Source organism: Linepithema humile, chromosome 4 (genome assembly GCF_040581485.1).
Source record: "Linepithema humile isolate Giens D197 chromosome 4, Lhum_UNIL_v1.0, whole genome shotgun sequence".
Classification (NCBI taxonomy): Eukaryota; Metazoa; Arthropoda; class Insecta; order Hymenoptera; family Formicidae; genus Linepithema; species Linepithema humile.
The window spans coordinates 20,344,003-20,367,724 of record NC_090131.1 but is presented as its reverse complement, the minus strand read 5'-3'; the positions used below and the strand labels follow the sequence as shown (position 1 = coordinate 20,367,724).

Sequence of the window (23,722 nt, the reverse complement as noted above, 5' to 3'; positions counted from 1 at the left end):
CTTCGATCGCGCGCTCAATGTTTCCGGTGCTATTTTCACGTGAAAACGTTAAGCGGATTGTAAGTAAAATTTATTTGTACATCGCGGAAATGCAACGGAATGGGCTAAAATAAAAATAGTCGGTGAAATCGTCCGTAAAAAAATTGAATAAGCTAAAATAGGATTGGGGACTATATAAATAAAAATGTCTTTTGTGTAGTCTAAAAGCTAGAGAAATATGTCGAGCAAGAAATTATGCTAACAAAATAACACGGACGTTGGAACATTTCGTAAATGATGTAAATGCTTTCAACTAAGAAAGGAAAGAACGTCGAGTACTCGATTTTTTAGAAATTTTTTAATGAAGCTAATTTATATATTGCGATGACTTTATTAGAGATCGCTTTTTTTTACCTTAAAAACTACGAAATATTACATGCACAAAGCGTCGAAATTGTGATCGTACTGATTGGATACAAGCGTAGAGTAAATATTGTAGTCGTATGGTCGGCGCACATATGAACATAGAAGGAAACATTGCAGGAAATTGCCTTGGGAGAACTTATTGACCCGTATTTCATAATAAAAGCCAACATTACAATTGATTTGTGACACAGCCATTGCTATATTGCGAGATACACAGCTTAGACATTCTGCAGCGTTCTGCTGTAATAATCTCGCGTGCTCGGAGCCTTTAAAGATTTACGAAAACTTGTTGCACGAAACTGTCAAACTAGCGTAGCTATTTTCTTAAGAGCGATGTGTGTAATAATTGGAAAACTGAATGTGTGTGTATAAGCTGCATATTGCTGCTGACTTAAAACATTTGTAATTTTACTTTGTAAATTTACTTATTTCGTAAAGATACGCATATCTGATTAGTCATTTTAAAGAATAATTATAATTAATTTTAAAGAATAATTATTAAATTTTAAATAATAATTAATGTAACGTAGCAGCGGAATTTTATTTATAACATCATTTTTATTATTTTTCCATTCAAATTCTACATTAATGCATTCAAGTATGAATGAATAATCCATCATGATAAAATGCATCGGATTTCCTTTTCAGTCTCGATATTTGGTGCACATAGCTCGGGTTAAAGCAACGCCATCGAGTCTCGCAATATATTTACATCGGTTTTTCGCTGATCGCGCAAAGATGCACTCTCTCGCACTGCGTCAGAGAATCTTGCGCGCGCTGTATACCGCTCGGTATTCCGGATACACGATACATCAGGCACATTCGCGGGGAATTTGTGGGCGACGTGTCGAGTACGTTCCTGGATATGTACGTCGCTGGGAATACCGCCGACGGTATTCCCGCGAAGCGTCGCGACGTCTCTTGGCGTGCACTTGCAAGGATGGCATCTTTCTCTCGCTCCTCTCTCCCTCCTTCTCTCTCTCTCTCACACACACACACACACACACACACACACACACACACACACACACACACACACACACACAGATTTTACGTCGATTTGTATCGTATTCACACAGTGAAATCCCGGCATTAAATACAGCTGGCTGTCTGTTTCATCCATGTAATACATGAACAGTTGTGGCCGGTTAGATTGTACACAAAGTAATTCCAAGACATTACAATCTTTTCGTTTAGAATTATTAGAAATTTAAACATAAAAAGGAACGATATTTTAAATAGAAAATTATTTTTTACTTTTGAACATTTTTTTTATGGCATTGTTGTTTTATTTGTTACAGCTTCAGTCATCGATCTCAACGACGCACAGTGGCCCGTTTGCCAGTTTCAAAGGACAAGATTATTTTTTTAAGGTATGTCTTGTTATCAACAAAATTGAAAAAATTAATCTTAACATTGAGTTAAAATTAAATTTAAGTTAATTTTTTCAATTTTGTAAAAAATGAATCAGATCACCGTCACATTAAATTCAGAACTCTCGTCTCTGATATTATTAATTTTACTTTCCAATTTCAATCTTTAACGCGATAGATGTGTACATAGTGAAACATGCCGTGAGAAGGCAAACAGAATAATATTATGTGACATAAAGACTTTGCTTATGATACGTAAGAACTTTTATATTTTCTTCGTCTCTTGTAGAAAGAATACTTTCAAATGAAAAGGAATGTTTGTGAACGAAGGGAAAAGCTTTTCCGTGCTCGATGATAATGTTAGAAATACAGAAATAACATTACTCTTTACGACTTGAGCTAATAAATATATAATAATTGATACATCATAAGAAATCTTGCGCTACCATTATTATGTTGTGTTACAAGGGTGCGCCATTAATATTTATTTCTTTTTAGTCAGCATGAATTGTTATTTTTATCAAGTTAATAGTAAAAACTACAAACCGCACAGAAATTTCACTCGAAGAGAGACATTTTTTAATTTTTGTAGCTTTTTTATTTTTAACGCGAGCAAAATGTGTTTCCAAGCTTAATTGCGTCTTTTTTTTTTTGTATATCCTATACACGTATACATGTCGTATTAGCAAGATACACCAAACTGTGATTAACGAAAAGAACACTCAAAATCAAGGCTGATATTTACCCGTCGGATTTTGCCAGTGCCATGACAAATTCGTTTCGATCGCAGGGTATTTGCGGTTTATTGCAGAGCTCCATTCAGTCTAATATATTTACGGATAGTGCAACGGATTCGTGCAAATCTTGTTGATGCACGCGGTTATACCAAATGGCGAGCTTTTATCTGTACGGAGTATTGCAGTCTGAAGTACCCATAAAACACACATCTCTATAATAATCTCTATTACGTCTTTTGCGAGCATTATTTTTCTAACTTTTACTACGCATATTTTATCAAATTTATTTGATAATAAATATAATTAAAATTGAAATTTATTTAAGTCGTAATTTTTTGTACTTGAAAACAAAAAAAAACAAATATGAAACTTACAATGCAGATTTATCAAGCACTATTATTAATATGAACAGTTATCAAGGGATATATATTTCTATGCGACTCGTAATTAGTAAATGTAATATAAATAAATAAACAAATCAACCCTTTTAATCTTTTAAACTTTTTAATCGAGAAAATCCAGCAAAATTGCAGGCGACAATTTGAGCAACAATTTTCCTGTTTTAATCTCGATAAAATAAATGAGTTTTATTTTGCAATTTATTTTGCTCTCTTTTTCTGTACGATTCCGTACGAATCTTAACAATTACTGTGCGCAGGTAATTGCTTTGAATAATGTGATTCCCGAATAACTCCGTAGCTTTAACCGCGTTATCAATCCTCCACGGAACTACGTGGTCCTTGGTAAACATTGTTTGCTGAGGAAACATCACTGCAAAGTCCCCCAGATAAATGTCATTACGCTTGTTACGTGCGACCGCGCTTTCTAAAAAGAACACTCACTGGGGCCTCTTTTAACCCGTTCGAAAATGAGAGTTTTTTTCAATTTTAGAACTGACACTCTTTGCATTAGAAAGGCAGTTTTTTATATTCCTGTGATATATTCTTTTGTTTCTTGTTGGAAAGAATTGGTACTTTCAGACAAAATCCGTTTCTTCTTTCAGATTTGTTTTCATTGCTTATTTGCGTTATTTGAATTTCTTAAGAAAGTTTGTTTTTGTTAATCTTTGCCAATTTTTATTACAAGACTGTGCTGATCGTAACATTATTTATTTTTGTTAGTACTAATTTTTTCAGATATTTTCACATAAACAACATGCTTGAAGAAATCGCATATTTCAAAAGCTATTTCCCTCATGCATGACGATATCACGCTGCTTTTTATTTAACACACGTCGTATCGCCGACATAAAATTGTCGAGTATGCTGAGTATGCTATCGGGCGGCACTAAAAAGCACCACTCTCCAAGGAAACGCAAATTTTACTAAGCCTTAGCTTTTTAATATTCCGTTCTTTCTTCGAGCAAAAATTGTGTGGTTCTTTCTTCGTGGATTACTTTTGACATGATTATTTCTTTTAGATTTATATCGCTCGATCTTCCTCTGATTCTTTTTAATCATAATCTTCCAATATAGTCGATGCGTCGATCCATCAATGCCGGTTTACTGTACAGCTTATTGTTAGTTTGACTGATTTTTCATTTTATTCTAGATAGTAATATTAAACATGATATCATCTTTAACTTTAATTAATAATTCTTACAGTATTTTGTATTACAGTACTTTGATATCTTTAACGAAAATTTAAAAGCAAAAGCTAGAATTAAAATTTTATAAATTTAATTCATTAAATTTTAAAATGAGAGAAAAGTGAAAGGTCGGAAATGCGAGGATGGGAGTGAAACTGCAAGATATATGTATAAGATATAAATACAGGCAAACATTTGATTAATTAATTCGAATTATTCAAGGCACAAATTTAATTTACCGCTAATAAATATATCTATAGATAAATATCTAATTAAATAAAATTTGTAATTAGATAGAAAACAGTCACTACATCGGATAAAATAATTAATAATTAGCAATATTGAAGGATTTAGTATTGCATCGTGAAAAAAATGTGAGAAATACAATATCACCCTCCAGATATTCGATGATGCATCTCAAGCGTTGATCATTCATTCGCGTTTTCATTCTCCGATGATTTTCCGGTTCCTCTTAATCGAACGACTTTTCTTTTGCAGGGGTTCGAGGCGACATTGAGTGACAGCAAGAAGAAGTACGCCGACAAGGTGAGTGCACTTCTGTCAGCCTGGGAGCATGTCACCAATTATATTCCTGCGGCACCGCCCGAGGCCATCCAGTCGCTCATAGAATGGGCTCACAGGTGGGTACATGTCGTTCGTCGATCGTTGTTGTTACATCCGCGATTATGCAGCCGAGCCGATCAATGGGAAACTCGTTTCGCGGAGACTCGTACGGGGTGCCTCGGAATTGTCATTACTTTTAGGATATGCCGTCGGATATATCGAATTATACCAACATCTCGGAAAAAAGACAAATTATGAGTTATGAATTATAATTTTGTACGCTTTTATTAATAATTGTAAATAATTGTACAAGAGAGAGAGAGAGAAAGAGAGAGAGAGAGAGATCTATATATTTCAATTAGAAAAAAGTGTAATAACTTGAAATTAAAATTTAAATGAATTTTTATTAGGTTTTTACTTTCACGCTTGTATAACATTTTTTTCTCCATTTTTAAAATTTACTATCGGTTAATGTGTCACAATTTAATATCAAGGTTGCTTAATTATATTTGTCATTTAATTATGTTTATCACATCTTATTTTCTGACATTATGCAATGTTCGCATAAACGTATGACTCATTTAACACGTAGCATGTACACTCGACTTTTTTTGTGCTACTGGTCGGAACTTTTTCGACACAAAGGTAGCGCGAAACAAGTTTCGATGTAACATTCTACGGTAGATGAACGTGACGCGGGAGAGAAAAAGCGAGAAGGAGAGGAAGGGAGAGGAAGAGTGAATGAGTGAGAGAGTAAGTGAGTAAGGGAAAAAGAGAGAAACTGATGGCATGGAAAGTAATGAATCTACACGTATGTAGCACCGTCATACAAACGATCCCGGAATTTTGAATAGCAATGCGACGCAAATTCACGTTAACGTGACAGGTATACAACCGAGGCACCCTACAAAGTACAGGATGATCCAAAAGAGATTCATGAGGACATTTTTTTGAGTTCTTCAGTTACTTTTTCTTTAACGGAAATTTAATTAGTGAGCGGTGTTATTTTTGATGAGCAAATTAAATCTTATGTCTAAATGAATAACAGGATCTCGATTAATAGATAGATTCGATTAATGGATGTTTTAATCCAGTGAGCTCTCTGTTCTATAATAGAGTATCGATCTTGATTTGATAATATCTAAGTTAAAATAGAGGATTTACATATTTATATGTAATAAATTATTATTCGTGGTTTGTTATCTAAATTAAAATACAATTTTAACCGTTGTATAATAGATTATTAGTAATGAATAAAAAAAATGAGTTAAAAAGGAAAGAAATATTTTATTCGCTTAAAATTGAGAGATTCTCTTTTATCCCATTGAGATGCAGATTCCTTTTAAGGGAAAGTAATAGACTTAATTTACTTAAAATGTCTTATTTTAATATTTGAATCCGAAGTTTGTAGGGGATGAGATCGCAAACATGGGAGCAATGAAAACAACTCCGCGCAAACATGTCGCTTCTTCTACTTTGAGATTCGCTCACACTGTTGTTCTCTGTTGTGCAGACATACGTTGACATTGGTATTGCGCGGGGAGTGGCCGAAGTTGGCACCCGTCGCCAAAACGCACCTCTGCGTGACGCTGCAGAGGTGTGTGTCTCAGCTGGTGCAACACCCCGCTACACCCAGGTGTACCGCCCTGTTGGCTCTGGTGAACAGTCCATGGACGCATCCCGTTCTCGACAGCATACTTAACGGCCAACCGGATTCCGAACATGAAGAGGGTAAGATGAGATGAAGTATTAGTGCTGTTTCGCTGTGACAGTCCCATTTCAGATTTGAACGAAAATACGGATGTTCCGTTGACTTTGTGGTACTTTGTAGTGTCAGCTTTAAGAAAGAATAGATTATTCATGTATAGTTATGTTTCTTTAATTATATATTAAATAAAAATGTTCTCATACCTAAATATCGAATTTTACGTTATCAGATGTATATAATGTAATTTTAACGAATAGATCTAACGAATATATACAGATTGTCTATGAGTTATATCTGTTTTGAGTAAGAGATGAGTCAGAATGGCATATGACATGACGTATATATATAGCAGTTTATATATGACGTCTTTCATACATTGAACCCTTAATTGTTCTTCATCAATAACAAGATTATTTTATTTGCTCAATTGCGACTCTTTAACTTCTCAACTTTGTTCAGCTGTCTTCGAATCTTTGGCGATCATATTGCGAATTCGCAGAAATGTTCAAAAGTGCTATATATTTATGTCTATTGAGATAATATTATCGAAGAATTTTTTTTTCTTGTATTTATAAAGGATTTAATTTATTATAGTTCTCTCCTTCGGCTTAAACAATTTATGTGTATTTTTTGAAGAATTGCAGCGCTGTTAAATGATATTTTGTTGAAATAATGCGTGTCGTGCTTTCAGAATTCTGTTGTTCGGAGAAAGGCGAGCTGCTGACGATGAGACTGAACATACTCTGCGAGGACCGCTGCGAGGACATAGCGGTGAACCTCGCCGCTGCGTGCGTACGCTCCCTTAGACGAAGCGATCAGCTGCGGTCGCTTTCGGAGTCTCATCACGTCCATTATATGATCGACGTGTACATTGTCCTCTTGTACAAATTGAAACGCACGCAAGATATTTTCGCTCAAGTAAGTATCGATTGAAAGTATCAGATTTCTTTGCTGTAAATCGTGTTCATTTATACGTTTAAGTCTAAAAAAAAAAATGCTAAAATCTAACATGTCGATTTTCCAATTTTAAACTTAAATTTTCAAATCAATTTTTTATCGAAAAAATAAAATTATATTCTAGGAGTGTCATCGAAAATAGATTACTCCGCCATGAGTCACCGACCCACTTACTTAATTTGCCAAGACTTACCAAAATACACAAAGCTATAGTTATAAAATTTGAAATAAGACTTTAATTTGTTGGAAAAGCTGAATTATAATAATATATTCAGAGGACCATCTCATTTCTCTACAATTGAAATCATGTTTTGCATATTGCGTTGCGTAATTGCCGTGCTGGAATTCATAACTGCGCTTTGTTACAGTTAAAATTAATGGACCTCAACGACGGGCTTGAATTAGTCCAGAGGCTCAGCGGTGAGAAGCCAACGAAGTATGGAACGGCGCGTGTTTGGAGAAATTCAATAAAGGCCGCGGAATTGGTCGCGCAGTACCTCGTTACTGCCGGGATGGTTCGACCTGTATCGGAAACTGGCGCAAATATTTTGGAGCAGATCTTGAACTCTTGGGCACTGTTACACGCAAAATTGAAAGATGTCGCGCCGACCCTACCCGGCATGATTAGGAAATTAATTGAACCCGCGGAAAGTGCTCAACATATTTATATTTTCTGTGCAGTACTTGCAAAACATGTAAGTAAATGTTTAATTGAAAAATTAGGTACAAAAAATATAAGAATTGATATTTGTTTAATTTTTTTAATGGAACTATCAACAATTACGTATCACGTATAATTATGTATTAATTATATGTGAATAGGATATTTTTACAGTTTATTTTGTAATATACAATGATAAAGAGACGATTATTTTTTAATTAAGCAAGCTATGTACATATATATATATATATATATAAAATCTTCTTTTAATTGCAGTTTGGCGAGAGTATAAAACCTTTGGTAATTGAACTATACATTAGAGCGCTGACGACGGATATGAATGAACTGGAGAGTCAGAAGGCAAAATCAGACAAGGACAAGGTGCGCGAGACTGCCAAACGTCTCAGCACACAATTTCTTAAATTGGCGGACGTAGTGGATAGCAATATAGGCATTGCCAGGGAATGTGTTCTGACGGCATTCTCCTTGCATCCTACCAGAGCCTGTTACGACAAAATAAAGGAATTGGCAGTGGCGTGCGGAAAGGCGAAAGAGGATGATATTTCGCAAGAAGAGGAGATAACTATCAAGAAGGAGCCCGAGCAAATAGAGGATGATCATTTCCCTATGTCGGCTATCAAAGTTGAGATAAAAACCGAGATTAAGGAGGAGGATAGCGTCATCACGGAAATACATCCTGCGCAGTCTGCAAGTTCAACAGTTTTAGAAGCACAGCTGACACATGAAAATTCGACCACTACAAATAGTATAGATTTTCAAAATGGCCAGGTGACGAAGACATTTGAACGGACAGATCAACTGTTGAAGAGTCTGTTGGCAAGGAAACCTGACACGACGACGTTAGCAACACCGACCGGTGACAGATGTCCATTGCATCCAAAACGCGAACCTTTATCCGACGAATCACTTGGTGAACTCTGTTTTAATTGCGGCAAATTTACTAGCAGCAATCAGTTAAACAATAAATCGCAATCGGATCAGGTCGACGTGACGGCGGGCAATAACGTGGAGAGAACACTAGACGCGTTGATTCTGATCAAGGGCGACGCGGTAACGGGCTCGGCCAACTACGACGAGAAGTCGGCACCTAGTCAGGTTCTAGATGGCGAGAAACTGGGTCTGTCGCCGCAGTTATGCGACGATCTGGCTGTAGTATTGAATAGTCCACGCTACCACATGCTTAGTTGGGTGCTAGACTGGAAAGAGTTGAAGAACTTGTGCGAGCGGTACTTGGAGAATGCTGAGGAGATGCGCAACACGAACAAGGAACTCAAGTATCTGAACATCGATTACTCGCAGTTCAAAGACTGGCCATCGGAGGACGACACCAAGGATATCTTCTTTGGCATCGAGAAGGGTTATGAACAATGGGCCGATGTGCCATCCGATAGTTCGGAGCAGTTCGGGAGCTTCCAGCCGGCAGCCGGCTACAAACGCTCGTCAGCACGCCGTAGTCTGGATGATAGTACGACGGATTCTGACAGCGGTAGTGTGCTGCACGTGCGACGTACTGCTCGATCGCGCAAGATCCATCGACTGGAATCATCTGAGAGCGATTACGACAGCGCTGAGCGTAAACCAAAGCATTTTAGAAATAGGATTAGCTCGGTGTCAGACAGCAGCGATAGCAACACACAGGACAGCCAGACTGACAGTTTAGGTAGCGACGGTTTTCGACTGGAAATCAAGAAAAAATCCAACAAATCGAGCAGCAAAGAGCCTGGTAAGAAACGCCCGAAGACATCGAAACTCACTGTCGAATCCGTTTCGCATTTTCACATGCTAGTAGATGAAGACGCGCGTCATACAAACACGCATGAAGACGCCAGCGGTTCTGATATTAGCAGCAACGACTTTATCACGCTTTTCCCCCGTGATATGGATGAGACCAAGTGTGAGACGATAAAGGGCTCAGCGTACACCGCCGCAGCGCCGTTGATTATTACCGAGAAGCAGAGTGATCCGGCGGTGCTCAAGTCTCTTAGGATGTTCAGACTCTCGAAGAAGCAGACCTCGAAGAAGCCGTCGAGAATTTCGCAAATCCTGCAGAAAAATCTGTTGAACAAGAACAAGGACGGCAGTCGGACGGACGTGGAGCAGCAAGCGACGAACAACATCGCAAAGTTTGCGTCAAAGTTGGGTACATTGAATTTGAATCCGAAGATCGTACTGACGCGCACGGACGAGGTTGATCGTAAATTAACGAGCCGCGTTAAAAAGCAGCAGCAACGACTGAGCACTGGCGATATCACTAGCGAGCTGATCAACATACAAAAAACCATGCCCTTCTCTCCGAACAAGAGTGTGATGACGTATCAGAAGAAGCAGAAAGAACGCGTTGCGAGTGGCAAAAGCAACAACACCGATAAAAGGGACTTACTTCGACCGTGTTCCGTGGTGATTGGCGGTCATCATGACCATCATCTTCATCACCATCATCACCATCTCGGCTCAGTCAAATCCAACTTGGGTAAGACCAAGTTCGACATCCTTGCAAAGGCCGATTTTAGAGATTCCGATATATTGGCGAAGAACGTGCCCGGTTTAAACTCCCTGGACATGATGGTGCCGCCACGGCAACGTTCTACAGTGAACGTAGTTCAACTCTCCAGAAGCGGCATACCGCAAAGTCCGAATAGCGCCACTGGCACGGCTGCGACGATCAACGTCAGCGGCAATACGCCACCGCGACCAACGCGCACTCCAAGCGTGGCCAGTAGCCAAAGTAGCACCGGCGGTGGGAATAGCATACAGTTGCCGGGTACGCCGTCCTCAACGGGCGGCCATGACAGCGGTGTCGGCATGAGTCCGGCCGGCCAAACGCCACCGCTGAGATCGTCGAATCTTGGAACACCGGACACCGTTGGCGAGGACGCCAATCAACCGCCGGATGCCGCGTCACCAACGACCATTGGCTCGTCAATTTCAACGACAACGATGATGACTGTTAACAACGTGTCCTCCGCGGTGCACGCCGCTATTGTCGAATCGTCGAATTCAACGCGAACAATGGCACAGATACGTCGCACGAACAGCCAGCAGAACAATCAGTCACCGAAAAAGTCACCTTCCTCTCCGTGCTCTACGCGCGCAATCATAACTGCAGGAGCGACGACGACAACCACCGTAACGTCTCAGGGAGGAATAGTTACAACACCAATTACCTCCGAGTCGCTAAAGGTCATCTGCAAGCCAGACGGCATTTACCACATCACGTCGCTCAATCCCAGTCAGTTATACGACGGTAGCGGCGCGAGCTTTGCGCGACAAACGACGCAGCAGCAACGTGGCACGGACACAAGCAGCGGCGCGTCATCCAACAGAAACACCTACGATCGACTGAACGCCGGTTCCTCCGTGAAGAGCGCATCGCAATCCAGTCAGAATGTTTTGCCCAAATTTCAACAGGCCTTCCGCAAAACTTCTATTTATACTCTGTCGACAGATGCGACTGCGAGTGGCGTCTCCGGAGCTGCAACGGATACATCGTTGAATGCAGTGCAACAAGCGGTGACAACGGCGTCGGCGCAGAAGACAACAACGAATCTGTCGAAGGCGGTGCAGACATCCGTGCCGAACAATCAGCCGCAACAGCAGCAACAGCAAGCGAATGCTGGCAGTATCAATGTGCAATCGATCATTCCTAATTTGCAACTGCCGGGCGGCAGGCAAATAGTTAACATTGTGCCGAGCTCTGGTAATAACGGTCCGGCGAACGCTACTATCAGTTCAAACCAAGCGGCTAATCAGACGCTGACGCAACTTGTGCAGAACGCCAGCTCGTCGAGTGCTAGCGTCATATACACGCACAAGGTGATAGCCGGCAACAATCCGAATCAGCTCAACATTATACCGGCGATATCGCATGCCAACTCGATACCGGGTAGCAGAGCTTCGGTGGTCAAACTAAACATCATCCGCGCGCCACTCAGACAGCAGAATCTGGCGGGAACCATCCAAGCTGTCCTCACGCCAAGGCTGCAGCAACAGCAACAGCAGCAGCAACAGCAGCAGCAACAACAACCGCAGCAAACTGTGAGAGCGGACAATCTAATTGGTTCTCCGATCGAAGTGAACAACCAGGTGAGCTCGACAACTCTGGAGCAGCTGCGAGAATTTGAGAGTGTACTGGAGCAAGTGAAGGAGAGAAGTATCCAGCCGCAGGCCCATCAATCTATTTCCAACAGCACGACTACAACGACCGTGCAAACGCAGACTACCACACAGCAGACTCAGGCGACGAAACAGCAACAACAGCAAATATCTGTCAGTGCACTGGCGCAGCAGTTGATGATGCCGACGCAGTCCAGCACGAACAGTGAACCGTTCGCCAGCAACGGCAACAGTGTGACATTCCAGCAGGAATCCGTGTTTCCACAGAAGGTTTCCCTGGCCTATGTAAATCCGAGCAGCGGCACCGTTACCGCTAAGGTAGTGGCGGCCAACTCCACGACGCCTGTGGTCGTTGTCACCAGCTATTGTCAGCCGGCAGCATCGCCGGCGCTGAGCGTGACATCGCAGAGCTCGTCTAGCCCGTGCGTGACGCCGGCGCCGGCGCCGATTCCACCGTCGGCCGGCAAGACACCCTCGACGCCGCTGTCCGCGGTTGTCGCTGCGGCCGCAGCCAAGAGTGGTGTGAAGAAGTCGACGCCCAAGACGGTTAAAACCAGTGCCACCAACACTTCCAAGGCATCACCGATACCGAAACCGCAGCAGAAACCGCAGGAGGATGAGCAAACTGCTCAGCGGATCTACGCGATCTTGGACGAGTACGCTGAGCAGCTGAGAAACTCGCCGGATCTCAACAACAAGCCGGCGCCCCGAAGAAGATCGAATCCGCCGACCAATCCGAGCCAGTCGTCGAAGAGGAAAAAGTCGAGCTCGAGCAAGTCGAAGCCGGTGGGACAGCAAACTTCCGAACTGAGCCCCAGCACAGACGATCTCGGCAGGACTATGGGTAGTGAGGATTCGTCGAGCGGCATCGTACATGTGCAGGACAGCCCTGCTGGTTTCTCCGCGCCGGAAGAGCCGTCGGCGAACGTCAGTGTTAGCAGCGTCGCCGCCGAAGCGAGCGCAGAGGTGCGCAATCTGACGAGCGACTCGAACGACGGCGTGGAGCTGAGCGTGAAGCGACGTAATCTTATCTTCACGGAGCCCGGCTCGGGTCAACCACGCACGGTAATTGTTCAAGAAGCACTGCAGCCAGGCTCGGTGAGCGTCAGCGAGGCGTTAGCCTCGGTTACAGGCAAGATGGGTAGCACGTCGGTGCTAATGCCGACCAGCATTGTGCTGCCGCTGGTTAAAGGTGCTCAGCAATTCACCATTGTGTCTGGATCGAAATTGCTCGCAACCATGCCGACAACCATGCGCACCGCCGGTGGCAATACCGCGGTCTCCAATACTCTGGTACTACAATCCTTCCTCAACCAAGGCAAACTAATTTCCGCGCAGCCGCAGGTCAAGCAAATGAAGGTGCAGCCTACTCTGCAAACGCTGTCGAACAACAATCAGACGCTGACCGGCGCGCAGAATATGCAAAATGCGTCCGTCGTGATACCGCAAACCGGAAGCACGCAGTTCGCCGCAGAAACAACGACTGTGACTGCTATGTCGGACAGACCGAAAGTGATCGACGATCTGTTGAAGAATGATGCTGTGACCAGCGCTGGCGGCGCGATCACAGTCGAGTCAGCGGCGACGAACGCCGCTATTGTGGTGAACAAGAGCAATCCCACTATCAGTCTGATTGGAACACGGAACATTAACGAGATGTCGGATAATCAGCAAATATGCGGCGTTATTACCAGCAATCCAACGCTGCAGGGCACGACGAGACTCTTCAACTCGGGTATACACAAATTGTCATCGACATCTACCGGTCTGAAAACGGACAATGTGGTTTGTATCGCACCGGCTGCTGCGATTTCTCATTCACCGGAGAAGAAATCGCCCCAGGACGGCCATACTCACACGGAAAAACCAGTGTCCATACAACCGGGCGCGACGATCGCGCTCACCTTTGCCTCGCAGACCGACGTGAACGCTATGCTAAACGATGCTGGTCAGCAGCAGCAGAAAGATACGAAGGAAGCATCTACCGAAATAACATCCAGTACCAAGATTATTTCCCCGAAGTCTGTAAAGAGAAAATTTGACGATGCTATCGGCATGGAGGAAAACTTATCACCGAGAACTTTGATTGGTACGAACATTACCACGTCGTTACAGAATAATACGAAAATTGGTAAGAATGTATTGCTCAATACATAAGAAATGTTATTTTGCACACTTCACATTTATATTTATGCACATTCATATAATGTACATATAATTTTATCGACTATTTTTGTTGCTAATAGCAGTAAACACATATAAATTATTTTTTTTTTATCTTATTAATATTTATTTATTGATACTATAATTAAAGATTTAAAATAAAAAGGAACTGTCGTAACAATAAATTTAAGATCAATTCATACGTATATCTTTTAGCTATTACTTTGGATTTTTATTGATTCTATATTGTATAATATATTCTGCATTTTATTGATGCTGTAAGTCGTTTCATAACTTTATATTTTTAAAATTCTGTGTTATGTAATTGCGTTTTAGTATATAATATACAAAAAAATTACAGTCAACAAATAATATGCATAATTATATTAAAATGAATTATTCTCCTTTTATTTTTTAAGTCTTTAGTGTCAGTTCTTATTTTTTTACTTTTTTATAACAAATATGCTGTAAATTGTTTCATAACTTGATAATATTTTTTAAAATTTTGTGTTGTGTAATTGCATAATATCAAGTGTATAATATACAAAGAATGACAGTCAGCAAATAATATGCATAATTGTATTAAAATGAATTACATTATAAACGGCATATCAAACATTTCTCGCAAACATTGTATGCATCGACAATTAATTTCTTTCATGTCTTTGTCACAGAATCTATGTCTCCTATTACTTCCACGAACAAGCAATCGAGTGTTATCGATAGCACGACACAGTTCTTGGTGACCGGTGGACCAAGTAGTTCAGACAGCCAAGAGTCATCCGTGCAACAATCTACTGAGACAATTGATGGGTCCTGCAAGGTCGGAAATGGGATGCTGTACGAAAATGCACATCTACAGGAGGCATGGGAATCAGAGGGCAAGATCTCACCGGATACGCCATGGCGGTACGTTCCTGCGTCGATGAACACGCTGAGTAACGAGTCGTTGAAAGTATATTCCAGGTAACGATCCGAACTTAAGCATATTGCAAAAAGAGCTTTGACTTTGAATAGTATTTAAGAATCAAAATTTTTGAAATCTTAACAAACTTACAATTTTTATTTGAGCATTATTTGATTCTTAGTTTTCTCTTAGATTTCTTCTATCTTTGTAACGGGAAAATTTGATTAACATTTTACGGTTGATCGAATCGCTTGATGAAAAATTACAAAGAAAGGAATTTAACGAACACGACTGATTTCAGGGACAGCGACAACTCGGAAAGCGTGCTACAGATTATCAACAAGGGTCAAGGCATCGAGATGGCGAGCGGGCAGATCTACCAATCCAACGCGAAGAAGTACTTCATGAATCACACTCTAGACACTCCGTACTCCAACAAGAGCAATTTGATGAAGTCGCAACTGATTCCCAGATTGGATCGTGAATTGATGCAGCAGAGGATAGAGAGAAAGGCTGCAGCGTACGAGCGTGAGCTCAAACTGCAGAAGAGCTTGTCGGAGGAATGCGAGGACCTGGGAGTTGACGAGCCCAGCACTAGCGATTTGTTCCCCGAGGCGGATCTGTTGTTCGATACAAATCACTCGCCGTCTTTTGATCATTCCTCGCAGGACGCGTCTTGTAGCCAATCCTTAGGCATGAAGCCGTACAACAGCTCGTACTTCCGCTCGCTGGATTCTTCAAGCGGCAGTAGAGACGCCAGTCCGACAAGCGATTTCAAGATAAATGAACGCAAAAAGTGTACGAGCCAGCGCGCAAGGGCGTTGAAAGATCCCTTGAAGAGGGGAAAGCGAGAAAATCAAGATTTGCATTTGGATACCCCGGCGAAGCATATACGATTGACCTTGGACAACTTGAGTCAGGACGAGGCGTCGAACAGTAACTCTGACCTTTCCAGGTTGTCGCCGGCAAACCTCGTCTCACTGGACCACGACTCCAAGGATGTGGGCGGTCATCGCGTGAAGCTGATCTCGAGAAGCGGTTCGAAGGAAGGCACGCCCAGCAGCGTGTCCAGCATACCGTCTAACATGAAACTGGACATTGATCTAGACTCGGAGTCGTTGCCGCCCAGCATGAACGTGAATAACACCTCGGCGGCGAGCTCGGGCGACGAAAGTCTAACTTTGTTGAGCGGCAATGCGGGCGATCATCACACCATATCATCGCCGTTGTCACCACTGGCCGCGGCCGGACCGCTGCTGTCTACGCACAAGTACACGTACACCAACAAGAAACGCGTGCCGTCGTCGAAAGTACGCATGGACTCGTATATGACGTGGGGGAGTCCTATGTCCGATCGCACGAGGTCCAGCAGCGACGACGAAGACTCGAGCATCAGCGAGTCGATCGGCAGTCAGCCGGAGGATAACGTTCCATTGAGTAACGGCCTGGAGGATAGTGTACAGACATTGAAATCCTTGTCGTCCGACCGGCATTGCACCTACTTGAAAAAGAAGGACAAACTGCAAGTGAACGCGAGGGTGGTGTTGAATCGCGCCGATCACAAAGCGGCGGCGGCGGCGGCACTTTCCAAGCGATTACCCAAGGCCACAGCGGAGTCGATAGCAGCGTCGGAGTCGATAGTGATGTCGAGTGACAAAGCGTCGGAGGCTTCGGAGGATGAGACGAGCAATATTGTGCTGATAGAGCCAGCGGACTGCCGCGCCCGAAGATCCAGTCTGCGTGGTCACGTGAAGAAGGGTTGCGCATGCTGCAACGGCTCGCCGGAGCGACCGAAGAAGAAGACGACAACGGTGAAATCGACGGATCACAAGCTGAAGAAGCGCTTGTCGTCGAAGCAGCCTAGCAAGAAAAGGTAGTCCTAGCGATTGAACACTCGCGTGAGCGCCGCAACGTGTTATTATATCATTAGGGTATCGTCGTCATCGTTGCTGGTGGCTTTCGAAATGACGACGACGCAAGCGTTTCAGTGTGACCGAAACCGAAGCCGAGGATACATTTCTCTCGCCGAGGAGAACGCGATTCGGACAGTAAACGATCTTGATTGCAGATCGAAAGATGGCATTGTAAATATTACCAGCAGCATGCTTTGACGCGAACTCCACATTGATTCACCACATTGGAAATATTCAGCATCTACATCAGCTGAGAGAAATATTCTCTGTGAGTTAAAATTAACGATAAATCCATTTCGCGTCGATATGCGTGCTCGCGTACGGACGCATGAACACATGTGCGAATGTACGCGAGAAAGAGAGTAGACGGGAGTAATAGGCGTACGATTTATGAATTAGAATTCTCGTCGATAACAGTAGATCATCCTTCTACCATTAGGTGTTAACTACGATATTAGAAGGTACAGGTCATTTATGTATGGCAGACTTAGATTTAAAACGTTAAGGACCGTTTAGCGACGCAATCTAGTCAAGTCGATAAGTTTTCTGGCGAGGAATAGATAACGAGTATGAACAAAGAGCATTAAGGTAAAAAAAAAGAAAAAAATAAGGAAACCGTAACGATCGTTAATAGATCCCTCGCAGAGTAAAGAGAGAGCCTGAATTTATATAATTCAATCTACAGTATGTCTATCATGGCAAAGCTATTCCACGTTGTAACATGGTGTGGTCAGACTGAATAGACAAATAATAATAGAGTTCTTTCTCCGAAGAAATGCTAGGATATAGAATAACGAGGATGTGCAGTCTCTTTGGAATGCATCGTCTTTGCCTTTCGTGTAATGCTTACCTGTATCTGTATAACTCTAACTTTATAGGAGGAAACAAAAAAAAAAAAGAATTGTTGCTGTAAATTCTCGGCATTCTGCTCTTAGACAACCCTTAAGGAAAGCAGATTGCTTGATTAATAAAAACGAAATATGCAATTTAAGTGCAACACATGAAGCGTATAAAACGGAGAAAAAAAAGAAGAGAGTGGCAATAATACGTTTTACGCATCATTCTAACAGCTGTCTGTTGTACGGCCCGACCATACCCTGTCATGTAAAAATCCATGATTGTACATTGCATAGATAATTCATTGAAAAGGTATAATATTATATATATCGCTGCACTTTAGTACAAAAACGCTTCACTTTGTTTCAGACGTGGATGACAGGTTTATATCGTATTTCCGTGTGCTGTCGTGAAATGTGTGAATGCCCGCGAATTTTACTATGGACTTACTTTAAACTTGTAAAAGTTTGTGAAAACGGGACGGGCTGAGTGGGAGTATGAGTTTATCCAATATTTCATTGTAATAATTATAATAACTAACTGCGCGTTGTCGGGCGCTGATATCCATTCCAAATTTCTATCCGGCGCGCGATATATATATATACATATAGAAAACTCGTCGATTTGTTCTTTCTCTCTTTTTCTGTTCTCTTTCGATGTTGCAAGAAAAAAAAATGTAGCTTCAGATAATCGAGGTGTAACTGTTCCTGTGAATAGTATCTCATTACGTGATATGAACCAAAGTAAAGACTCTGTCAAGTAGGCGTGGGGGAAACGCGTAATGTACCGATATGAGCGGTGAACAACGTTACACGTGTAGAATATGTAAATTGCAATTAAACTAATCTAAGGAAAAGCTTTGTTCTTTGGAAAGTTATTATATCGATTGAATTAGTTTCGAATAGAATCGAAAGGCTATTTCATGAATTATGATAATTATGAAAATGATGTAGATGAAAAAAGAATTCTATAAGTCCTTTTGTTTCTTTGTTTTATTCTTTATAAAATAATATAATATTATTTTTAGTTTTTTTTTTAACCAACATTGAAATGTTTCTAATTTTTCTCTTTTCTTTTGTTTGCCAATTTAGAGTCGCTATATATGTAAAGTTAATTATGAAAAGTTATATAATTATTTACCGATAATAAGAATATTATTTTGATATAGTTTTGAAGCAAAACTATTTAAAAGCGTTGCAATTTTTCAAATAATATTTTAATATCAATTATAATGTCGTGGGCTTATAAGCAAAAAGCACTAAGTCATCCTTTTTACTTAATCTAATTTTTAAACTTAGTGCTTTTTGCTTGTAAGTCCACGATATATTTAATATATAATAAGTAAAATAATCAATATGTTTCTATTATTATCGTACTTTTTTTTCTTAATTTACACATTCTACACGTATGCGAACACGGCAAATGGAATGGTTAATATTCTATTTTTTTTGTAAGACGTATGTGATAAAAATTACTTTGCTTTATATGTAACTGTTGCAAATAACGTTTTTCTCAGATCTATATCCAGTTAAAGAAGGAGCAAGATTTATTTTATGCTTTTATAATTTTTATAATTTATCTTGATTATCATAATTCTTCTGCAGAAAGGCGTAGAAATGTGAATATTCGGCAAATTATTCAGCAATACGACGATATATAAATATACGTTGAAATGAAAATAGCGTAGATTTCGACTATAGGACATAAATCTTTGATCGAAAGTAAAAAAAAGATTTTGTAATTTCAATGAATACGTGTAATTTTATTAAGTAGTATTTGTGTGTTAATCGGCTATGTGTTGATATTTAACATTTGGTATATCTTTTACCGTTATTAATACAATTTTTACGTGGCCTAGAATTGTATTATTTTCAACGTTTTATATTTATATTTATTATAAATATACATATATATATATATGTGTGTGTGTGTGTGTATGTATATTTATATTATACATTTGCACTAATAGTCGCATTTCTTCCTTGAACTTAATTTCTTCACTGAGAGAAGATTTGAGAAGTTAATTGCATTTTTGTTTGAGCCGTTTATATTAATAAGTGAAATTGATTATCTCATTTTACTTGTACTTGGATCGAAATTATATTCTTGCAATTGAGATACTTTACAAAAAAATATTTAATCATAAAATTTTTCTATTTAATCGTTTAATTTTGTAAATAGAAAAAAAATGTTTATCTCTGAAAATATTTGAAACCAGTAAATTAATCTTACAAGAAAAAATACATTATGTTGTACACATACACTTTTTCCGCGGACTACCTCAATTTGTATTTGCGACAATGGCATTTTTTTCTCGATCTCTTTGACATTTTGTCATTTGATTTTTGACATTTTTTCTTTCACTATGAGATGCATATCGTAAGGAAAAAAGAGAATCGCGCGTTTCCGAGGTATTTGTATAAAGCAAGGAGAAGTTCAGTCTACTTATTCCCGCGCTAAAAGTGACGGCGCAATCTCTATCTTCCTGTATATTAGAAACAGAAGAGAAAGCGGAGAAACCGAAAAGCGACAGAGAGAAAGATGTAGAAGCGGTATGTCTCCGCGTGTATAAAATTTTGAGCAAACGTCTCGCACCAAATAGAGATGCGTATTTTTTGAATGGGACAAGAAAGATAGCTTTTAGCTTGCGCACGTCAAATATGTGTGTGCCACTCGATTCGTCGGTGATAGTCTGGCCTTTCGCCACCCAATTTAGTCGTACCAATCGCATTTATTATAGAAGGGTGTGTAGTCTTCGTTGCTAAGGTGAATCCGAGGCAGACTCGAAGAAGGAACAGGAGAGAGAGAGAGAGAGAAAGAAAGGGGTGAATCACATTGGAAGCCAAGGGTCGGAATCGGTATAATTTTGGTGAATTCAGTTCCCGATAGAGCAATGCCAATTGTCTGTTTTCTTTTTATTCTCATCGATAATAAAAAGATTATCTTAATGCGTCTAGAATACCAGAGGTCTCACCAAGATTTTATCGAATTCAGATCTTGATTTTGAGGATTAAGATTTTCCAAAGCTAACTTCTTCAGGTACTTAAAAAGGGAGGAAGGAAGGGGGAGAAGAAAAAAAATGATAATAAAATAAGCAACCCGCTTTACACTGGCCGTTAAGCGATAACTTAAGAGTTTTTGTATCATATGTTTGTTAAGATGTTTTTGTCACTCAACACCCTACCAGTATTTGAGGAAAAAAAAGAAAAAAAAAGAAAAAAAAACAGCGAGCGAGTGAAAGGGAGTGAAAGAGAATGTGAAAGAGGCAAAAAGGAAGCGAAGTTTGCGAGTATCGTACGTCACTTTAGTATCATAAAAACAAGCAACGTATAGTAAGAGCAAAGAGAATAACTATGATGAGAATGAGAGTGAACGAAGGGCGGAAAAAAGATGTGAGACGGAGAAGAGGGACTCTGAAGACGAGCGAACGGCCGTACACTGCAAAACGTACATTCATTAAGCTGCGTAATGTCGTTTAGCACAAATCAGTCGAAATGAGCATAACAATGAATGAAGATCGAGGACGAGTAGTGAATGGAGTATGTAAAAACACGAAGCGAAATTAATCACCAACGAACAGACGGACGGAGACCGGTACAGTCATCTCTGAAGACGACGTAGGAAAAAGAAAGAAAAAAAAAGCGCTCCTGTGTACATAACGAACGTTAAAAAAAATACGAGAGAACAATATAAACACGGTTCGCGAAGGGAACATTTCTAGATCATACACCGCTATACACTGTAAGAAAATTGTGTACTAAGTGTCTCTGGAAAGCGGAGCGCTGTGAGAAGGGCGTTTCTTCGCGATTACGAGAAGGGATGTGTTTTAGTATTTATATATGATAAAATTGGAAGGTTCTTATGTATAAGGAGCCACAAACGCCACTTTGATTAATTGATTATTTTAATTATAATATTATTTTGAGTTGAAATATTTTGGAAATATTCGTACTTTGTCCATATTTATCACTATTTATGAGAACAGCGATATGCTGCAAATTATAGCTTCATTTTTGTTTAGAAAGAAAGTTATATATTTTATTCTCAGTTTTAGCATATAGAGGTGCTTCGAACACATTTTAAATGAAATCTGTTCAATTGATATTTGCGTGTATTAGATGAGAAACTGATGCACAAATTGCAATCATGACTGACACGGAAGAGTTTTTCATATAAAAGCAGCGATGAAGCAATCTGCATTTTGCTTGCAGAAAAAGGGGACACTCTGTAAATAAGGCTTTCTTTCGCGAAGCATCTTTGCAACTTTTTTCATCATACTGCACTTATCAAGTTCTGATGATGAATCTTTGATTCGTATTTAGATAAATGATGAGCATACTTGTGTATCTACTTCTGATGCCTCGTTTATGTAGAAAAGCTTCTACAAAAGTGTCTGGAAAAGCTTTTCTAATTAAACGAAAAAACTCAAAATTAAACAATGACAATTGACGTTAAGTGCGCAATCAAATACTCAAGCTAAATTGTATGGTAAAAGTAGAATGGAAGTATGGCCCTTATTTTATATGAAATTTGAAGTAATATTTATCCAGTACTTAGGATTTGTGTTTCGCAATTGTTTTCGCCCGAGTAGAATTATATTTATATCTTTCTAGAAGAAGCTATAGTAAAAATTATGAATTTTTTATATTAATTCTATATTATATGTGTCTAAATATGATATAATATTGAGAGCAATGTCTTTGCGTTATTGCTGCTGATAAGCAATTTACAAAATCGATATATTATAAGAAATTAAAATTTAAATGTTTGCATTTTTCATCCTTAATACTTAATAGAATTGTTCATACAAAGTGCGAGACGCAATGCGAAAAGCTGCAGAATCGTTTTGCGAGAAAAAGACTCGGATTACAGAAATGTACCGTGGTCCATTGGTAAAAGTTGTAAAGTCGCACACAGCAGTAGTCGTCTGATCCTATGAATTTTCTTTCCGTGGAGTTTGTAAAGCGAAAAAAAGAAACGAGTGGGTGGGGACAGAAAAGGGGAGAAAGATGAAAAATACTCCGTGGATATGACTGTACAGCGTATTAACTTGTCCGGAGGTACATATATCGGGGATCCTTTTTCAAAACTGAAGTATTAAGGATTGCATATTGTACATAAACAAGACATATTTTCTATATAAGGGACGTCGCTCGGTAAAAAGGCCGATGGCTCGAAAAATACTGCAATATTATGATAATTCTTTCAAGCGGTAGGATAGCCTTTAATCGTTTTATGTAATGTAATGATAGAAAGAGGGTCTGGCAGAATAAAAGTGAAAGTTCTGTATTTAAACATCGTGTCGGTGTACATTCATTCACATACACACATACACACACACATATATATACGCACGCACACAGATGCGTTGCATCTTAAGAGATGCGCGAGTGATTCAATGATCGAGGATATTTAATTGCATGTACTTATATAATTATGTAGCTTACGAAAGCTTTGGATCGTAACGCATCGCTGCGAGAATAATCGACTTTAAGTTAACTGATAGATTACGGTCTACGTTGCATTCGGATGATTAGTAATTTTTGTAACATATGTCATTTTGAAATGAAGAAGATGTGCAATAGAATTTGAAGGATTTGGTAATTTACCAAGAATAAAATTTGAACAAGTTCGATCATTCCTATTTAGCACTAATGTAACCGAATGATCTCACAACGTAGAATTTAAACGGGCTAAAATGTAATGTATATATAAAATTTACAAGTAGAATACATTCGTGTAATCATGCATATATTTACTAGATCGTATATACTA

At 39.9% G+C, this 23,722-nt stretch overlaps 1 protein-coding gene across 2 annotated transcripts in view; it reads left to right on the top strand.

The window, feature by feature from the left end:
* LOC105672889 (streptococcal hemagglutinin-like) overlaps nucleotides 1-23,242 on the top strand; it is a 59,669-nt gene extending 36,427 nt beyond the window's left edge. Inside the window, exons 2-9 of one of the 2 annotated variants that reach the window (XM_067354492.1) lie at nucleotides 1,707-1,778; nucleotides 4,602-4,744; nucleotides 6,181-6,398; nucleotides 7,067-7,293; nucleotides 7,701-8,027; nucleotides 8,270-14,258; nucleotides 14,965-15,199; nucleotides 15,499-23,242. In XM_067354492.1, the coding sequence (XP_067210593.1) occupies nucleotides 1,707-1,778; nucleotides 4,602-4,744; nucleotides 6,181-6,398; nucleotides 7,067-7,293; nucleotides 7,701-8,027; nucleotides 8,270-14,258; nucleotides 14,965-15,199; nucleotides 15,499-17,074 (8,787 nt within the window). In that variant the 3' untranslated portion in view covers nucleotides 17,075-23,242. Of the gene's footprint in view, nucleotides 1-1,706; nucleotides 1,779-4,601; nucleotides 4,745-6,180; nucleotides 6,399-7,066; nucleotides 7,294-7,700; nucleotides 8,028-8,269; nucleotides 14,259-14,964; nucleotides 15,257-15,498 lie in introns of both variants that reach the window. The other variant, XM_067354491.1, reaches the window with a different exon arrangement.
* The last annotated feature ends 480 nt before the right edge of the window (nucleotides 23,243-23,722 follow it).